The following is a 19,150-nucleotide window of genomic DNA, read 5'->3' on the forward strand; positions in this document are numbered from 1 at the left end:
ACATTTTCTGACTCGAGGTCTTTTTAATTTCAGCCATTACATTGGAAGCCAGTCTATCTGACACCATTCTTCCGTCAAATTTACTCCCTTTCCACTTCAATATCCTGCTCTGTTAAAAGTTTTCCTGAGCCTTCTTCTATCTTGAACACTTTCTTCTTCACTCTCGGATAAAACTTCTTAAAACCCTTCAGGCTCAATAACCTTTGTGAACATTTAATCAAAATCAAGGATCAAGGTTTCAGAGAATATCTTCAACAAAATGAAAAGGAACACTACAGTGCAGAACAAGCACACTAAAGCTAAATCTTACCACATGACATTTAGTTTTATTCAAAAATCAAGTCACAACAAGCTATATAGTTACAAATAAAGAGCTCAGGTGTATTCAGTAGCAATATTTCATGTTGCTAAATCAGAGAGTGAAAGCAGAGATGGAAGAGTGGCTCGAGACAGCATCTAATGAATGCTAAAGCAGGCAAAACAGAAGCTCAGCGTGTCCAGAAATGGCTGCGATAACATCAGAGCTACTCCAGATTTTATACTTATACCGCAGATGGCGAATTGTTACTTTATTATCAAATTAATCAGATGCAATGAATCAGGCTGAGAATAGGGGGGGGAAAAACAAAAACAAATTGTAGATACCTCTGACCTCATTTCAGGTAGAGGGTGATTAGCCCACTGAGCTACAGCTGGAGGGACCTGCTGAGGTTGTTAAGCTAGCATCTAAAAAATACTCAGTATCACCGCTGTTAGCATTTCTCTGCCTCTCTGACACAGATCATGTGGGCCAAAATAATAAGCAAAGTCAACCTTTACACAGCTTTCAATTAGCTAGTGGTGACATAACCTAATGATGACATTTATGGGAAGCCACACAAAAGAAAAAAGGAGGAAAGGGAGGTTTGTGGCAGAGTTTGTTGTAACCACTTACCCGCCTGTCACAGTGTCCCTCCTCTGTGTCACTCATTTCAGTGTAACTACCAAAAAAAAACAAAACACGATTTTGAACTCATTGAAATGCAGCAAGGACAAAAACAACGCTTTTTATTAACTTGTTATTAGCAAGAAGATGGCGCGTGAGGTGGGAGGTTTGTTTAGGCATAGCAGGACCGACGTCATCTCCAGTCTCGCGTGGCACGCCCCCTTTACGATAAGGCATGCTTCATTCAACCAGGAAAAGTCTACAGTTGGATCGGAGACAAGGACGAAGTCGAAGGGACGCTGTGCTGTGATTCGTGGTTAAGGGAGGCTGAGTCTGTCCCCACGGCTGATACAATCTCACACCAAACAAACTTGTTAAACATAATGCAACGACACACACTTCAGTGGTATAGTAAATTTTCACAGTCAAAAGGACAGCGACACAGCCAAAATATTCCCCGTTTTTACAATAACTTAATAGATTACTAGTGAATATGAATTCCATGTTGGTTCAAGTAGAGACCACATATTAAAATCTGAAAAGGCAAACTATGCAATTTAAAAGACAAAAAGACCACACCATCAGTTTTAATTGGATACCAGCAACTTGTTTAAAAATAACTAGGGAAGTTGTGTAGCCTAATGCTTCAAGAAAGAGAGACAGAAAACTTTTCGCATCTGCCGCCAACAGTTATAATAGTAAAACCACTGACAGTTTGAATAACACTTTGGCTCATCTGGTTACAGCGCCATGTTCTGTGGGGAAAACCTGCATCCTGTCATCAGTGGTAACCTCCTCCAGCAGGACAGCAGCAGGCCTGTAAGATACTTCTTTGAAAGGGCTCAGAGAAAACGATAAAGAGTCAGGGGTCTTCACCAGCCTCCAACCACATAACCAGTCCGATGGGATCTGTGGGAAGCAAGCATAATCCACAAAGTCCCCATCCACAACTCACAAGCCCCAAAGGATCAATAATGACCCGGTACCAGACACTCCAGGACTCCCTCAGATGTTTTTGTCCATGCCCTGTCCTGTCAGACTGTTTTGCTAGCATGAGAAAGAAATACTTAATATTAGGTCTAAATATCATGGCTGATTAAAGTTCCTTTGGTGAAATTGACAGAAAACCGGTAACAGTTTGGGTAATTAAAAAGAGTTTTTAGTAAAAAGGAAAGATCAAGATAGGGGAGCACCTGAAATAAATGTATGGAGGGGATCACCAGTCCATAAAGGACACCATGGGCAGATAGTTCAACAAATCAGCAATGTTTTTTAGTGTAACATTGCAAAGGAATTTGGGGACTTGACATTCACAGCATCATTAAAAAAAAAAAAAATCCCACTTTTGAAATTTGAGGTTATCTTTGGAAACTTTAGCAAAAAAATGAATTAACAAAGAAATGAAAACCAGCTTGTTACCAGCAGAGTTCAAAAGCAAACATCTGTGAGGATATGGGGGTGCATGCAGTTCATACCTTCCACTTAAACATTTAGTACGTTATGAAATCATAAAGTATGCGCGACAAAAAGACTCTGAACAGCCGAACAGTTGAGCAGCCGAGCACCTTTATCGAGCAAGAATTGGAAAAATGTCATGTTCAAAACAAAAGGAGTTGGCCTCCTCAGTCCCCAGATGCTTGAAGACATGATACAACCAGCGTCATCCAGCAAAATTTAAATTTAGTGGTTCAAAATTATACCCCAGATTAAATTACCGCTCCGTCAAAGGCAATAATAGCACAACATTTGACAGGCAAAGTATGTCAGGGTTTTCTTTTTCATTCTCCCTGGTTACAACCAGTTGGACAATTTATTTTTATGCATTCACTCAAAAATAAAAGACAGCTCTTTAGTACTCGTAGAGGTTACCCTCTTTGATTACCACAAGGTGTATATTTGAAAAGAAGCAAAGAAACCAAGATTTGTTATGTTGTTAGGTTAGGAACATCCAACAAGTTTAAGTGAGAGAGGATTGGCTTTCCGTTAAGTGGACTTATTAGTAAAGTTATTTCAAAACAGCTGGTCGGCTCATAATATATCCCACCGTAGCGTGATGAAGCAGAGTACATTCACAGCATCCCTCAGTGCCGATGCAGTAAAAGCACAACAGAATAATTTAGTCTATGCGCAGTTAAGTTTCTGAGCAACACCAGTAAGCAGTCTTTTAATTAAGTTTTTTCTTGACCCACATTGACTTTGTTGCATACGATTTCCAAATGATGCTGATCGCAGCACAACTTCGCTGTGGCGGGAGAACGTCATCACACAAACATGTATCATGATGAGGAAATAACAGATTTCCGTATTTTACCAGTTTATCAGCATTAAAGAGACCGAAGTAAGGAAGAGCAGGATGATGATGATGATGATGATGATGACGTCCACCCCCACTACCCCTTAAAAGGATCCATGAAGAACAAGTTAGATAAACCCATTATTTTTTTTAGAAAATCTTCATAGTCACAGTGCAACAAGAACCCTGAACATATGTATGCCGGCCAGTCCTCCTGACAGCATTATAGGATAGCAGTACATTCAAAGTTTCTCCATCATCTAAATGAGAACATTTGTGAACAAGCTGTGTGGCAGCCAACAGACTTCAGGTGAGGCACCGCAAGCGCACACGCTCGCAGACGTTTACAGTGACGAACAGGCTTTCGTTTTCCTATAACCCCACAGCAATAATCACTCACACGTTTATATTGCCCTCAATTAAGTGCAAAATATATTCTTTGGGTTACATCTTCTGAGCAAACGCCACCGTTTATTTATGCTTAATATGAGCAAGCTAAATAATCTTTTTTTTTTTTTGTTCAATTTTTACCAAAAACTGAAGTGTAGCTAGTCTTAACCATCATGAGTGGACAATCTAGCTCAGCGTTTTTGATATGTTGGAGCAGGATTTTAAACTGTCTCTGATATATAGTAGATGGGAAGCATTTCTATGATAAAGCATTTGAAGTTCAGTCTCTGTTTGCATTCAATTTAACAGTCACTAGATTCAAATATTGGGAAAACAAACAAACAACAACAACAACAACAACAACAAAACCACAAAATGTAGGCTAAATCAATTCAGCAATGCCAATACAAAAAAAAGTGTAGGAGACTTGATATATCAGAACATGATGAGTAAGACAATAAAGATGTCCTCTTTCTCGTCTCCGAGTAGACTGAACTTTTCTGAGACGCATCCTCGCATTTCAAGGTTTTGGATGTCCATAAATATTCCTATTGCTCTTTGATGATCTAAATGATGGATGTGTACATTGTGAAGACGATGTGCTTCTCAGTGTGGTCGAAGTCTTTTAAAGATGTGCGGGTGAAGGGGTGACGTCCCTGGGTGGCTGCCAGGCGCCTCCTGCTTTGAAGCTTTCTGCAGGGCAGCTGGAGCAGAGGCCAGGATACCCCCTGCAGCGTGGGAGGTGTTTGTGGTGGAGGCATTGGCCGCCAGTTCAATTTTCCCCTCCAGTTTGACCAGCCGTGTCAGAATGTCATCCAGTAACACGGCTATAGTCCTCTTCAGATCAGCTGTGGTGTGTATGAAAAGAAAGGGATGGAAAAAAAAAAAAAAAAAAAAAGATGCAACAAAAACAAATGGTGAATGCTTTTTCAAAACTTTGCGACATACAATTTTGCCGTAATCACAAAGGTATTTATGTCCTGAATAGCAATTTTTTTTAATCCTTCTAAAATTGCTTACCATAACCTGCCATGGAGGTTCCTTGTGGTCCACTTGGCGCGTTCTGGTTCTCCTCTGTCAGGACCTTGACATATCGACGGCTGAGTTCCAGAATCTGCTCACGCAACTCAGCGCTGCTTTGATGGCGAGGCTGCTGCACAGTATAGCGCAGCAGCATGAGTCCCCATGCCAGGCCGAATACCACCAGCAGCACACTCAACTTCTGCGACATGTTCCTCCGCAGCATGAGTGCACCCAGGATGGTACTGGGGGTGGTGGAAGGGAGGTCAAGATGCCCGGTCAAAGGCTCAAGGTCGCGTCTTAGAAGTGAAGCTCTCTTTCCTGCTGTCCTTTTCCACGGAAAGGTCAAAGGTCAACATCTTCTACATGGCAATCCTAAGACATCCTTTACCCTTTGGAGCAAGTGCTGAGCAATAGCAGAAGCCAGGAGGCGTAACTATAAGGCAACCGACGCCCTTTAAGCACCAGCAATCAGGGGGTTTTGGAAAGATCCTTTGGTTGCAAGATTTTGAGCACCAACTCACCTACGCAGATAAGGCAGTCAGGCAGGAAGTCCACAGTCATCATTGACTATGATAGAGAAAAACACATAATGGACAAAATTAACTAAGTTTGGAAGAGATCTATTTTAACAATCAATTATTTCCATTGCTGCTCAGTCATGATTTAAGATATCAAAAAAAAAAAAAAAACACCCAACAAACACCAACTTTCATATCTAATGTCTGTAGCTCTCTATGTTCATTGGCAGTCAGTTTAGCATCTCGTGGTTTTAATTCAGAATGACTGTAGGGAGTGAATTAAAGCAACAATTTCCAACACACACATTGCAGTGCACTGCATGCACCAAATCAAATTCCTCTTTATTAGTGAGGAGCTGGAGGCAACATCAAAGTGGATTCCTGGACTATTTAGCTCTTATGAGAGAGATTTCTTTGTTGTTTCAGGTCACAGTGAACAATAGCTCACTCATCAACAAATCTCTTTCAGTCCTCTTAGCCCAGAAACCCGATTACTAGTTTAGACTTCGTGGGACCTACTTTTTGCAGCTTCAGAAAGCGGACAAGGCAACAGACAGCCACAGAGTGCTCTAATCATCCTACCATAATGGTTATTGCTCTGACGAATAGGAGTGCGAGTGCAAGGTGCAAATAAATAGAAAAATCAGGCGATCATTTCTCAGTTTTCACAACTTTGTCATCAATTTCATTCTCTCCAGTATCTCATGGGTGTGGGAGTGTCACTCCCTACTGAGGCTAGAAAGAGGACAGTGACTGAGTAAATAAATCATGAAAAGAAAGGTAACATAATCTATGAAGTGATGCGTCCCCACACACATACACAGAAGCATGTCCTTTCTCTGACCCTGGCAAAACTAAGCATTAACGGAAAAAAGGCAGGGAGGAAAGCGAAAGGACTTTACGAAAGCAAGAGCCGAAGCATGTCTCCATGCAAAGTTTGTGTCAAATATGTCAAGACACAGGAGGGAAGCTCTGCCTTGTGGTTAGGCATTGCAGCTTTCTGCTTCCGTGTTTAAAAATGCAGCTGCAAAATACGGTAGGTTTTGGTTGTAAAGTCACCTCAGAATTATAGATTCGATCTCAAACAGATCAGGCAAAGTTGAGCCAATTTCCAAAGAAAACAAAACTGAAAACAAAACCAGTCAAACCAGACGAAACCACATTCAGAGAAAACAGTTGTTTTCAAATTTCCGGTTGAACTTAAAACTCTTTGTCTTGAGTGCTTGCAGTTCAGTCACTGAGCCACAAAGTACTAAACTTTCTCGTTGCTTCTTTTGAGCCTGCCAAATTTTTTCATCTGTCATAACGTTTTCTATCATTTATTAAACACACTCACAGGGTGTGGTTTGTGTGAAAATGTGTTAACGGGGACAAGTGACCGCGATGAGACCGAGACTAGGCTTGTATCAGCCTGTATCAGCCAAAATGGCTAATCGAGAGGTTAAATACTGACTACAACAGCTGTCACCTGTGAGTTTACAGCTGTCAGGGGTCAGAGACACTTTCGATCAGCTAAACTGCGCAGGTAAGCTTACATGTCCCTAATATTATGCGTGGAGAACGTAAAAGATAATACTGAGGCACCGAACGTACGTGTCGCTGCAACTCTAGACCCAGTAGCAAGTAACAAATTACTCATTGACAAGTTTGCGAAAAACTGCCTGTACTTATGACACAACGTCGATTCACAGTAAAGGGCAAATACCCCAATTAACGCATAATATAAGAGGATAAAGGTATCAACTTAAAAACTTCAGATCAGACTTTTCCCACTTAGAATAGGCTATTAAAAAATATTGGGAGGAGCTGTTCGAGCGTAGCTGAAGCTGCATACTTAACATCTCGTTAGCGTGACATGTTAGCTTCCGAACGCTCCAACCACAAAGTCCACAAAAAAAAGGCAAAGTATTGCCAGCAAATACAGGACGACCTTGAAAAACTAATAAATGACCCTACCGTGCGTGCCGAGAGGCTACATAGACTCTGAAACGGAAATTTACAGGCTGCAGAGAAGCTGGGGCGAGACGAGTTCCAGCGGATATACCGCGGGCTGACAGAAAGATGCTCGCTGTGTGCCTGCCCCGGGGATGTTTTCGGTACCGCTGGGGCGGCCCGCTGTTTCCAATAAACAAAAAGAGAGGAAATTGTAGGTGCTAACTCCTGTCGGGTAGTCTTTTCGACGTACTGCTCATTTCATTCTATTCTGCCACTGTACAAAAAAAAAAAAGGAAAAAAAAGTCCGTAGCTTTAACCGCAAGCGTGCATTAGTGCTGACTGTCATGGTTCCCTGAACGTTATCAGCCTGCGTCACACTGCTGAATTATGGGAAATGTATTCTTACCATTTTAAATTGCGTCTCTTTTGTCTCTTTTGTAACCGCTTGACAGTTAGCACGGATAACTGTAATATTAATCAAGGTGAGCAATTTAGTTGTAGATGAATCTTAGTTACAAATATAAATCCACTCCTTAGACCTTAGATTTTGTGTTCAGATAGTTAGCAAAGCCTCGAAGTTAATAATGGTAATTCGGTTAGCGTGATTTTGGTTAGTTCATTCTTTTTATTTGCCAATGACTGTATTTATTTTATGTTTATAAAAAAATAAAATGTTTTTTTGTTCATAAACAACAAAACGTTTATAACCATCTCCATGGCAACCGTTGGTCTGGTGGTAAACAGTAGTTGTCTGCTGCAGACAAAAAGCACACACTGCGCTTAGTTTTTAGATTTCTAACGATGGATTCAATACATCTCGATCAATCAGCTTTAAAAGCGGTGGATGACTACTGGGAGTACAGAAGGTTTGTACCAATAATGATCTATCTACTTATTTATCTCATCAAATTAGGAGTGCCAAAAAAAAAAAGTGGGGGGTTTTCCATTCATTTTGGATGAAAATACCGCAAACGTAGTTATATAATTGAATAGCAGCCGATGTAAAGCTAAAGTAAAATATAAATGCTGAAATAAGATATTGTACATGTTGACATTACAACAACTCTTCATAGATTTCTTTTCTTTTCAAGGATTGTGGGTGATGATGATGGTGGGAAACTGTTCACTCCAGAGCAGTATGATGAATACAAGAGAAAGGTTTTGCCTCAACGCATTAAAAACAGGCTGTATGTGAGCTTTGGTGTACCAGGGGGTATTGACTGCAAACTAATTGGTCCCGAGACACAGTGCTTTTGTGCACATAGGTGAGACATTACGCCACTACATGTTAAATCAGACATCCTTCTCCCATAAACCCAGACAAATACATTTGAGAGTGATTTCATATAGGTACAAGGAGCATAAGACAGAATGGGAGGTGGTTCCCTTTGAGAGACCCCTGGTCCTTCCATGCAAGGTCAGAGGATGTCATTGCTCTGCCTTCCACTATGTTCCTCGGCTTGGGCCAAACCCTGTGCGCTGCAGGTGTAAACATTTGCCCCAAGATCACAGTGAAGTCATGGGCCACTTTTGCAAGATGTGTGAGTCTGAAATGACTAATTTGCAACTCCAAATAACTTTTGCCTATATTCAAATTGAGTTGTACAATTTTTGCCTGTTTTACTAAAAACCCATTTTTCAGGCACTTCCTGCTCTGGATTCCGGAGTCCCTACACCTGTGGCTGTGGCCAGCCCTGCTCGGCACACCAGACCCTGGTGAGTAGCGTCAAACATCAAACACAGGTGATGCTTATTTTAGAGAAACCTGGTTCTAGAAACGTATATGCAGTTATTATAAAAAAATAAATATTTCATCTCTCCTTCACAGGTTGAGACAAAACTAGAAAGAGAGGCAAGGGGTCAGCCTGTTGGCAAGGATGTCCCTTATGCTGCCATGGGAGGATTGACAGGGTTCAGCTCTTTGCTGGATGGTTACATTGCTTTGGAAGCCAGTTGCTCAGGTAACAGATTTGTAGCCAACCTACAATGGATAGAAGCTTTTTCAGCCTCGACATTCTTTCATTCCTTGAGTCAGTGTTTAGGTGACACAGTCTTTATTACTGTGCTGAGCACTCCTTTGGGTGGCATGTGAGGGCAGCAAAGAGCAGCTCGGTGTCAGTTTTGCTTTCAATAATATCTGCAGAGCAGGAATTTGTGCAGGTCAAAAGTGTACAGTATCTGTTACCACGGTGACAATTTGTGGTGGAGGTGTGTGGTCATCTTTTTCCGTGTGTAAAAATGCAGCAGAGTTTGAAGGTTTTATCAGAAAAATATAGGATTTTTCTAACCTTTGTAAGGTATCATTTGACCCCTTCCAAACACCAAGACGGTGTAATTAATGATGAAATGTGCAGTTTGTGTGTTTTAATTCATTCACGTGTAATCAATATGCTGTGGACTGATCACTTCAGAATTGATGTTTAGCTTAACAGACATGAACTGAGTTCTCAAATGTGACATTCTGCACATTCATTATATAATCTTTTTTTAAAGTTATCACGTCATTTTTAAGATTTTAGATTTAATCCAGACCAAATAATCTTTGAGTTTATCTATGATTAATTTGTTTTATTACTTTTCTGTCCATTAGGGACTGCAGCAAATTGTTTTTAATGAAAATTAAGCCTGTAGTTAGTGATATGACACACTGCTGATCCTAAAAATGCTTCCTACCTGTGTGATTCATGACATTTTCTTTTAGTACCTCTCATATCTGATTTCTATAATTGCTGCTGTATCCTTTTCAGATCAAGACAGCGACTATGGCTGCCTTCAGAGTTGCTCAGCATCAAGGACGAGCCACACATCTAAAACATCCAGCTCTGTTCCCTGTAAGAAAGAGACCAACAAACACTGAAATGCAGCATTCTCCTCAGGTCCTGAGCTTTAGCTTTAGCATATCAATCCTAATTCTAATCAATGAAGTGTCTTTGCCTAACTAAATTCTACCATACACAACCAAACTTCTGACAAGATGTTGATCCAGTTTTAGTGGGTGGAGCCACTCATAGTTTCTTTTAAGAGAATATTACAATGGATTGCACACATACTGTACTTGATTGTTTGTAGCTGCCATAGAATTGATTAAAAAAAAATCCCTGAATGAAGTAATTAGTGTAGCTATGGTGGTATTGACAAAATGCCTTTTTGAAACTTTAATTTATTGCATTTTTACATTTTCATTTGTCAAATTTCCCTACATTTCCTATAAACTGGTCAGTTTACTCATCTGAGGTCTGTTAGATTGATGTTCTTTTGTTGTTTGAAAGCCACCCACTCACCATGTCACAAAAATAACACCAGAACCAAAAAAAGATATCCGTTCAGTGATGAGCGCAGTTCTTAATTTGCGGATAAATTTACTGTCTCCGACTGATGAATCCCATTTCTCACGGCAGATCAGCAGTGATGAGAGCTGTTTTATTCTATGCGGTGAATAGAGATTGAAGATGATTGGGTTTTCTCCAGTGGCGGCCCAGTTTCCAACATCTTTAACTTAGAAACACAATTAACGAGGATTTAAATGAGGATTTACTCCCACTCAGATATTTCCTCTGCGAAGATGGCAAGTCAGGCTGGATCAGTATTCGTGCTGGTGCTGGCCAGTGCGCCTCATGTCTATTGTGTTGTAATGTTAGAGACATATTTGCGGGGAAATCAGCGTGTGTGTGTCTTTGTGTGTGTGCTGTTGCGCTGAGCAGGTGGTCATGAGTGAAAGTAAGAAATGTTATGCCTCAAGGATGCCGTTGATGCACCTGTGTCTCTGAAGCCAAGTGCTGATAAGCAACAGAGTCAATGACAATCACTTCTGAAGGCGGACACTTCTTATTCATTGTGTATCTACGATGCCCAAGATATCAGGCTGCCACAAGATAAACACGCATACATGCACACACACTTTGAAATATTAATTATGTTTCCTCTTGGCTGCTCAGAAGGGCTTTCTTTACCATTGGAGTTGATCATCTTTTAAAGAAACTCTTTGCTTGTTTCCTTCTGTTACTGAACAGTTTTGCTCACCGAAGGGTAGGCCGTGGGTGGAGTGCATGGGACATGGGTGAGGGAAGAAAGAGTGAAAAACCCAATCAAATTAAGAAGTAAAGGCCTGACACATTAGTCTGGCACAATTTCAGTTTTAGATAATTGCATCTCCATAGCAACGTTGAAAAGGAGGCTACAGGTAATTTATTTTGGCCACTGGTTAAAGTGAATAACTACTACACTTTCCTTATCCCCATGAAAACCCAGGCCCAGCTTGACTGACAGTTTTGACTATATAAATTTAGACGCAAGCACAGAAGATTAAATTGGCAATTAGTGCACAAGAAAACACTTAATTACCCCTTAACTGGAGACAAGTGTGTCTGATTTCCCCACAGACGGAGGTGGACAAAAAATGGAAAAATCTAAACAAAATGATAAAAGCAGGGCACCAAGAAACACAAGAGACAGATTCTGACAAATCACTTGAAACAACACATGTATTCTAAGCCAGACAGCAATGGCAGGGGGAAAAAACTACTCCCCGAAGCCAAACAAAAAAAGCTTAAAAGTGATGTATTACACAGGGTGGTGCAAAAGGTTTAAGCAGTAAAAGTAAAGTAAGGATTTTTCTCAAACAATATCAAGCATAGTTATTTATCCCCTGGGTACAAAGTGTAGCAGACAGAAAAAAAAATAAACCCCATCAATATGTAATGAGAACACCCTTTGCCTTTAAAACACTTCTCCTATACACATTAGTGCAGTTCTGAAGCATATTGAAGGAACAGCCACAGCCTAGATGACGGTTCTTGACTGTATGTTTGGGCTGGTTGTCAGACTACAGAATGGAGTGAGGCTGTTTAAACACCTGATTGATGCACGCGAGGTAATGTGCACTATGACCACAAAGTAAAAGCTGCTCAGTAATGGGACTAACCAAGCCTGCAAACTCACCAGATCTGTTTCAACATCCATTGGTGACACCACATAAAGCCTGGTCCATGGAAGCATCGACCCACAACGGATAAGACCCAAAAGATGTGCTGCTAATGTCCATCCATCCATGCACAGATGGGTCGGATCTGTTGGGAACCTTTGCATAACTAAGCAGGGCTTAAGGGCCAAGGGTAATTTGTGTGCCATCTTGTACAAACCAGATGAGCATACAGTCAAAAACCTTTTAATGAAACAAAATAAATAATGAGTTAATTAGTTTTATTGACTTGGGTTTTCTAACCAGCCACTATCGGCATTTTTACATGTAAGAAAGGTGAGAGTGGTATCAGTCAGCACACATTTTCAGTGGGAAACAAAAATTTAGGTTTATTAAATCATCTGTACTAAAACATCTTAGAATAAACTTCCATAATTATTTTACCCATCTTACAGCTATTTCTGATAACAATGCTGCACTTTTGGCAAATATATATATTTTTTTATCTTGCTGTCTGAGAGTAATAGCGTGATGGGTTCTTTGTAAGTAGCATCTGTGTGCTCAGAAAGCCATTCATTATGCATCCCTCTTCTGGCAATCTGATTAAAAACCATAAATCTGGAAATGTCTTCAATTTACAGAAAAGGTATTTAGACGCAGTCCATGGCTGATTGACAGTGAACGTAAATGTGTTCTGTCGTAAATGCAGGACACTCCTGAAAATCAGTGCTTTCTAATGCTTTCCAATGCATTAGTTGGACTGCCTAAGCATACATTTACCCTCCATTATCGGGCTTCTCATTCATAAAGCATGCCTTTAACGTGGCGAGCTGGTAATATATTCAACCTGGCTATGCCAGTGGTTATCACATCCACTCATCTGAGCTACAGCATGCTAAATGGAAAGCTATTGTTAAAAATGTATTCAACAGCAAAGTTAAAACATGATTTAGCAAATGTGATGCTCTTAATTTCTGTAGTTTTGTGTTTAAATGCATTGATCTTCATGTAAACTTAAAAATCAGGACATTTATATTGGAAGTTTAAGGTTATTTTTGGTACTTTTTCTTATAAAAGTGCATCCTATCACGAGCAATGCCCCTAAATCAAAACATGACATAGATCAAATCTATTTAAGGGGACTACAGGTATAGCAGTGACGCATTAAGACTGCTGCGGCGTGTCATAGGTCAAAGCAGTTTTCACACAAAAGTTTAACACCCTTTGACGTGGTTACAACTTTCAACAGTTTTCCAAATGTTAAAGCACTGGGCTATGATCTCTACACCTGAGCCAATCCAGCCTGTCACAGCTTGGTAGCAAGGCCATCAGTACGTCTGTCCATCAAAACACCTTGTATATTGTTTCTCTGGATGTGACGTCTGTGCTGTTTTCACCCCAGAAGCAGATGAGACGCATTTCCAAGCGCACATATAGAGACAGAGACATGCTCACACAAATGAGAACAGACAGAAAGAAACACAGAGAGAAGAGGAAAGGAGGGGGAAATTACAGCTGAGACTAGACAGTATGACTCCTAAAGCGGTGAGTGTTTAATTAGATAAAGTGAGGAACAAATGAGAAAACGATAAAAGTTACTTCCTCCTCCTCCTTGTCATTATTGTACATTCGGTATAATGAAATGAAGAGAAGCTTGTTTTGGTATCAGTTGATTTATTCGAAGTTGCCTGGAAGTTACTGTGACCAAAAAAACGACAATTTGGAAACTTGCTTGAGTTGATAGCTCATAGAAGTGGAGAGCAGAAAGTATACATCTTGCTTCTAAAAAAACAAAAAAGAAAGAACTCAAAACTCCATTTTGAACCTTAAATAAAGACCTTCCATCCTTCCATTTCCTATACCCCCTTTATACAATTCAGGGTTGCAGGGGGGCTGGTACAGGGTACACCTTGGAAAGTCCACCACAAGGCCAACATAGCAACAATCAAGATGAACAAGCACACATGCTCCCTACTACAGTCAATTTTGAAACACAAATTAACTTATTAACAAATTAACGTTTTTGGATGCGCTCCCTTGGTAGCCGGAGTACCCAGAGGGAACCTATGCATGCAATGATGCACAGGGAGAACAGGCCAACTCCAATGCAGAAAGGCCCCAGCTGAGATTTGAACCAGGAACCTCTTGGCAACAGTGCTAACGCTAACTTGTGGTAGGGAAAAGTCCTGTCATTACATCAACAAGAAGTAGCTAGGGTACCAAATCATACGGTATCATGTAAAAGAAAAGTACTTTATCTCATTTAACATTGTTTGAGCTCAAAACAGTGGAAGCAGATCTGTCCTGTTGTTTACTGATCTTGAAGGGCTCGCTCGAGTTTTTTACTACCTCATTATAAAATTGGTACTTTTATCTCATAAGAGCTCAGAGGGCTTCCCTCAGAGCAACAACAGAGAGGAATCAGTATCCATACTGATATTTATACCAGTAAATAGGCGTAGGTGGACAACCTGAGATGATCGGACATTTGCACCATCTCACCTCAATTTGGAACTCTGCATATGGACATTGGTAAATCAACAGCTTCTCTCATCTCAGTTTTATTTACTCACAATTTGAAAAATTCAGTATAAAGAGCATAAAAAGAAGTGTCAATGTAAAAAACTCGCAATTAGCTTCAAGTATCCAATCATGCACACATAATAATAAAAACAAAATCAGCCAGAAAACAATCACAAATACATTAACAGTGTCCAAAAGTGTAATTGAGAGGAAATAGTGACTGAAATGCATAAAAACAATAGCTTGCACTCAAGCTAGCTGGTTGATAGTTCTTTGCTAAATATAGAAACTGTGAGAAACAAAACTAAATGTATTTAGCTTACATTTGATGAACCCACAAGCAACAAAATACTTTTAAAACACCAACTTGCGCTTAGGTAAGTGAGGTTCATTGGCCTCTGTTTTTGGAGAGAACAAGATCACGCACAAGTAAATATGGGAGGAATCTATGCTCAAGTGGCCATGTTCATGGCATTTTTCTTTTGCAAATGGTAGTTCCTGCCTACACCAAGTAACAAATTACCAGCATAATACAATAGTGAACCATGATAAGCAACAATTTAGATGTCAACTCAGTGTGCGTAAAAATTGTGCGATAGCCAAAGAAAGCACAAAGCCACACGAGAGCTATACACAGCCTGCTTGTTAGTATTTCCATTACACTTATTCACACTGTAAATTTGAAAAGTGTGATTCACAGCGACAGAAAATTACAAGCCCTTTCATCTTAACAAATCTTGAGAAGAACTTATTGTACAAAGCAGGAGGCTAATGAGAGGAGGGGAAAACCCATTTGCATTTAAAAAGCTTGCTCTCCAAAGCAGTCAGTGTCCACAGAACTGATTTCTGATAAGCCTAAAATCTCCAATAAATTATTCTGTGTAACATATGCCCAGAGGTGCTGCGTCCAGAGTATCAATTTATCACTGGGAAATTAATTGTGAGCTTTGATTTGTCAGTATTGGAGACAATTGCTATCTTTGTGAGAGCACTGATACTATAAGTGATAATGTTTATTAAAACCAATGACCACATTTAGCCTGAACCCCCTTTGCCCTGTAATTTAGCCATCTCTTTTTCTCCCACTGAATGGGAAGAACTGCACCTCTTCCTCTTTTGTGATGCAGAGATCCACCAGATTTCTCTCAGATTTCTTTCAGATTGGTCAGAGCTATTCAAATTTTGGAACATGTTGTGAATATTTATCGAGTATTATAATGTCTGACACTGAAACAACACCAAGCATGAAATAATGCAGTGTATATCAAGTGGTAGCTTAACTTAAAATTAAGATGCAGAAGACATGGTGGAGTTGACAAGCTTTTTCTCAATTCCTGTTGTCTTTCTTTAATGGTTAAATTACTTCCCAAACAGCTGGCACTGTAGCTATTTTCACTTTAAACAGAAATAATTGCTGCATCTTTTGGCAAATATTAGTACTCATTTTGTGTTTTAGCTGCAGGGCTTTAGCTCAAAACAAAAGTTAATGTTTCATTCAAGCAACAGTTTTGACAGTTTTGTGCATAATTTGTTCTGCCAGAGTCCACTGAGCTTCTCTTTCTGAATGTCTAAAGGCTATTTGACCAACACTGACACAAGCATGCTCTTTGAATCACTAAAAGACACACATTTGTTTCTGTGCGCGTGTCTCTTGATCCACAATGTAACAGGCATTTATAAAAAGAGCAACGTTGGGGCATAAACTCTTGGGCCTGCACAAGCTGTCACTGTTTATTTGACCAATGATTATTGAGAGTGTGATTTTGCCGTCTGTATAGTGGAAATTATAGCACTATTTCTTGACGTTTCTGGCTGTTAATATAGACCAATTGGTCAATTGGTCCAGCTCTTTGATTGTGTCTAAAATATCTCGACAATCACTAGAAATTCTATTCACTTGGCACATTTGCATCTTTTTCTTTTAACACCACCATAATTTTGGTGCGTGACAAATTGCCTTGATAATTACTTGGTGGATTGGTTGATGGGAATAATTGGTGAGATTGCTGCGAAACCCAATTCCACTATAAGTTGTTGCAATAAGAAAATTAAATTCAGCAAACCTTTGAGCACTACTTGTCTCACGCCATTCGTTGTATAAACACTGTTCAAACTCCAAAACTACTGGCCTGGCAGGTCAATGATTGCTATGACTTTTCTTATTACTATTTCTGAAGTAGTCTAGCCTGGGAATTCCCATGCTGCTTTGCGCACGATTTCATTCACACTGCAAAGGCAGCCTGGAAACCACCGCCCTTATTTTTGCCTGAGTTAGGAAACCAATCACAGAACGGGGGGTGGAGCAAGACAATGACGACGTCTATGCGCGACACCGAAGCTTGTAGAGTGTTAATCCAACATGGCAGCGGACACAACGTTACCGTTCGATGCAGCCTTAGAAAGTGTTTTAAGTAGCTTAGAGCGCAAGTTTACTTTTAAAAAAGAGCAACGTTTGGCGTTGAAAGATTTCATTGCCTTCTTCCTCGTCGAATTTCTGTCGCTCTACATACGTCATCTGGTATAAGTGACAGAATTGGCTATGAATCGCACGCAAAGCAGCATGGGAAGAACCAGACGTCATTTGATAGACATTCGTAGCGCCCAATAAACGGCTCTAGGCATTTGTAAACCACACCTCAAATACGGAAAATGCACACCTAGTTCCCAGACCACCATCTCATCGAGATGTGGACGCGTCATCCAGGCTAGAAGTAGTCAGCAATTTATTGCAAAACAAATTCCCATTCAAGCAAACAGAATTCTAAGAGCGAGACTCTCTCGCCCTGAACTGACATTCAGAGGACAAATAATCCTTACCAACATGTTCTCTTGAAATTACCACAGCCTCCACAATCCATTTCTCATCCACACATTCAAACGTTTGTCTTCTCCTCCACAATGTAACTCTCTGAGTGAGCAGACCTAGACTTTTCGATATAGACACACCCAATCAGCAGGAATACCATCTGCTGCCCCATAGACTTGAACACAAAACGAGAGTTCGGTTTTCAGTGAAAACCAGAAGTAACTCGGCGGTAAGTCCACATTGTGTATACCAGAAGCACAAATGTAACACGATGTTTGTCAGAAGGCCTTATGGTTCTCACCCTAGCACAACTGTGTCAATGAAAGTTACAGTTTTTTACTCTCATAGCAGCGATTAATTACAAATTCAGTGAATTTTCAGTCTGATTGAGATAGAATGGTGCGTCTAATCAAATTTGCAATCTGTGCTTGATACTTTCAGCAGATGGAAATTTGGTCATCAGACGTTTCCCACATATATGTTCTTTTTACACACGCTTTGATAGATTCCAGCTTAAACTGTTCATTACTAAGCATAAGATAAGGAACATTCAGTTTTAGCAACCCAACCACAGTTTACTCAGAAACTGCATTGTCTGGGCAACAAATGTTAGTTTTACAAACTGAGCAGGTGAACATGGTGACCTCTGTCTAAAATGTTTCGACTGATAAATTTTCCTTAAAAGCTCCTCGAGATGTGATTCTTTTTATGAAGTTAAAGCAGACTCTTGTGAACTTCTCGGCTTTGTCCATATGTTTATACGTCTGCTTCAGTCGCATGTTAGACATCCAGTAGTTTCAAGCTGCTTGCTTCGCAATGATGGCATACCTGTTGAAGCGAGTTTCTGAGTGTGCATATGTTCCCTGAAGGGGATTAGAAATTCTAATTCCTGCCTGTGATCATGTCGATTCGGTCCTGACTGTGCTCCACATTCTCTCACTTGTGTCACATCCCTCTTCTCCCTCTTGACATCCTGTGTAAGACAAAAAGCACTCAACACATCCTCCGAGAAACTTAAAAAGCAGCGCCGTTGAAGAATGCTGATTTTGACAGATTACATGGCTGCGCGCTGCTATACAAAAGGATTATGAATGGGAGGTAAATGAAGCACTTGGTGATACAGATTCATTTGAAGTGCTATTTGGGTTTTCTTATTAAGTGGGTTTCTTGGAGATCGGGCTCTTCTTTGGTTGACACGTCTCCGTGTTCACATTTAGGCCTTTTGTCAACTTCGAGAGTCACAGTCTCCCTTTTTTATATCTGATGGAATGAGCCACAAAATGAAATTAGTGGACTAATTCAGTCGGGTACATGTGAATCAGTTTGAGGTCTTTTTTATTCCAGATCACCCGAGGCGTCGTCGGAGCTTCTTCTGGCGAGGGATGCGCGTATAGAAGATTCATTTGAAGTTCGCCCACAGTGACACATTACAACCATTCTTTTGTCACTTCGGATGGGATTATTGATGTCATCATGAGGAAGAATCACTACTTGATTGTGAAATAATTCAGAAACTGCTTTCTCCGAAAAGGAGATGCCATAAACATCAAAACAGCCCTCTCATCATCTATGTTTGTGTGTGTGGAGTGTGTCTTTTTCTGCACATGCTGAATGGGGAAAATAGTGAAATATCATGGGGGTTTTTCTTGTTATTTTTTTCTGTTTTTACATTAAAAACAAACTAAGTTATTTCAGTCATAGATCCAAAGAGAAGACTGGGAATCACACGTCGAACTGCACCTTTGTGAGAACTTCCTGCCACAGACACAAGTTGTTTTGTTGGGCTGGTATAGGCTACTAAAAGACCACTGTAAACGGC

The 19,150-nt window shown here is 40.2% G+C and overlaps 2 protein-coding genes across 2 annotated transcripts; one reads left to right on the top strand and one right to left on the bottom strand.

Annotated features, from left to right (window-relative positions):
• Nucleotides 1-2,473: 2,473 nt before the first annotated feature.
• Nucleotides 2,474-7,457, bottom strand: ccdc126 (coiled-coil domain containing 126). Its single transcript, XM_075449144.1, has 3 exons — nt 7,106-7,457; nt 4,629-5,198; nt 2,474-4,456 (listed from the first exon to the last, which is right to left on the bottom strand). Exons 2-3 carry the CDS (start codon nt 4,852-4,854, stop codon nt 4,215-4,217), a joined length of 468 nt encoding a protein of 155 aa, XP_075305259.1. The 5' UTR covers nt 4,855-5,198; nt 7,106-7,457; the 3' UTR covers nt 2,474-4,214.
• Nucleotides 6,263-19,148, top strand: fam221a (family with sequence similarity 221 member A). The gene is made up of 7 exons (XM_075449143.1): nt 6,263-7,950; nt 8,176-8,349; nt 8,435-8,625; nt 8,727-8,800; nt 8,913-9,045; nt 9,832-9,915; nt 18,676-19,148. The coding sequence occupies exons 1-7, from the start codon at nt 7,886-7,888 to the stop codon at nt 18,723-18,725; spliced, it is 771 nt and encodes a 256-aa protein (XP_075305258.1). The 5' UTR covers nt 6,263-7,885; the 3' UTR covers nt 18,726-19,148.
• Nucleotides 19,149-19,150: the final 2 nt, after the last annotated feature.

The sequence above is a fragment of the Odontesthes bonariensis genome, chromosome 18 (assembly GCF_027942865.1).
Source record: "Odontesthes bonariensis isolate fOdoBon6 chromosome 18, fOdoBon6.hap1, whole genome shotgun sequence".
NCBI lineage: Eukaryota > Metazoa > Chordata > Actinopteri > Atheriniformes > Atherinopsidae > Odontesthes > Odontesthes bonariensis.

What these genes read in the sequence shown, in the direction of transcription:
- ccdc126 (XM_075449144.1), bottom strand. Translation starts at nt 4,854, where the DNA reads ATGCTGCGGAGGAACATGTCGCAGAAGTTGAGTGTGCTGCTGGTGGTA. An exon ending in AACCTCCATGGCAGGTTATG is followed by an intron (nt 4,457 to 4,628) that starts GTAAGCAATTTT and finishes TACACACCACAG; the next exon opens with CTGATCTGAAGAGGACTATA.
- fam221a (XM_075449143.1), top strand. Translation starts at nt 7,886, where the DNA reads ATGGATTCAATACATCTCGATCAATCAGCTTTAAAAGCGGTGGATGAC. An exon ending in GACTACTGGGAGTACAGAAG is followed by an intron (nt 7,951 to 8,175) that starts GTTTGTACCAAT and finishes TTTCTTTTCAAG; the next exon opens with GATTGTGGGTGATGATGATG. An exon ending in GCTCGGCACACCAGACCCTG is followed by an intron (nt 8,801 to 8,912) that starts GTGAGTAGCGTC and finishes TCTCCTTCACAG; the next exon opens with GTTGAGACAAAACTAGAAAG.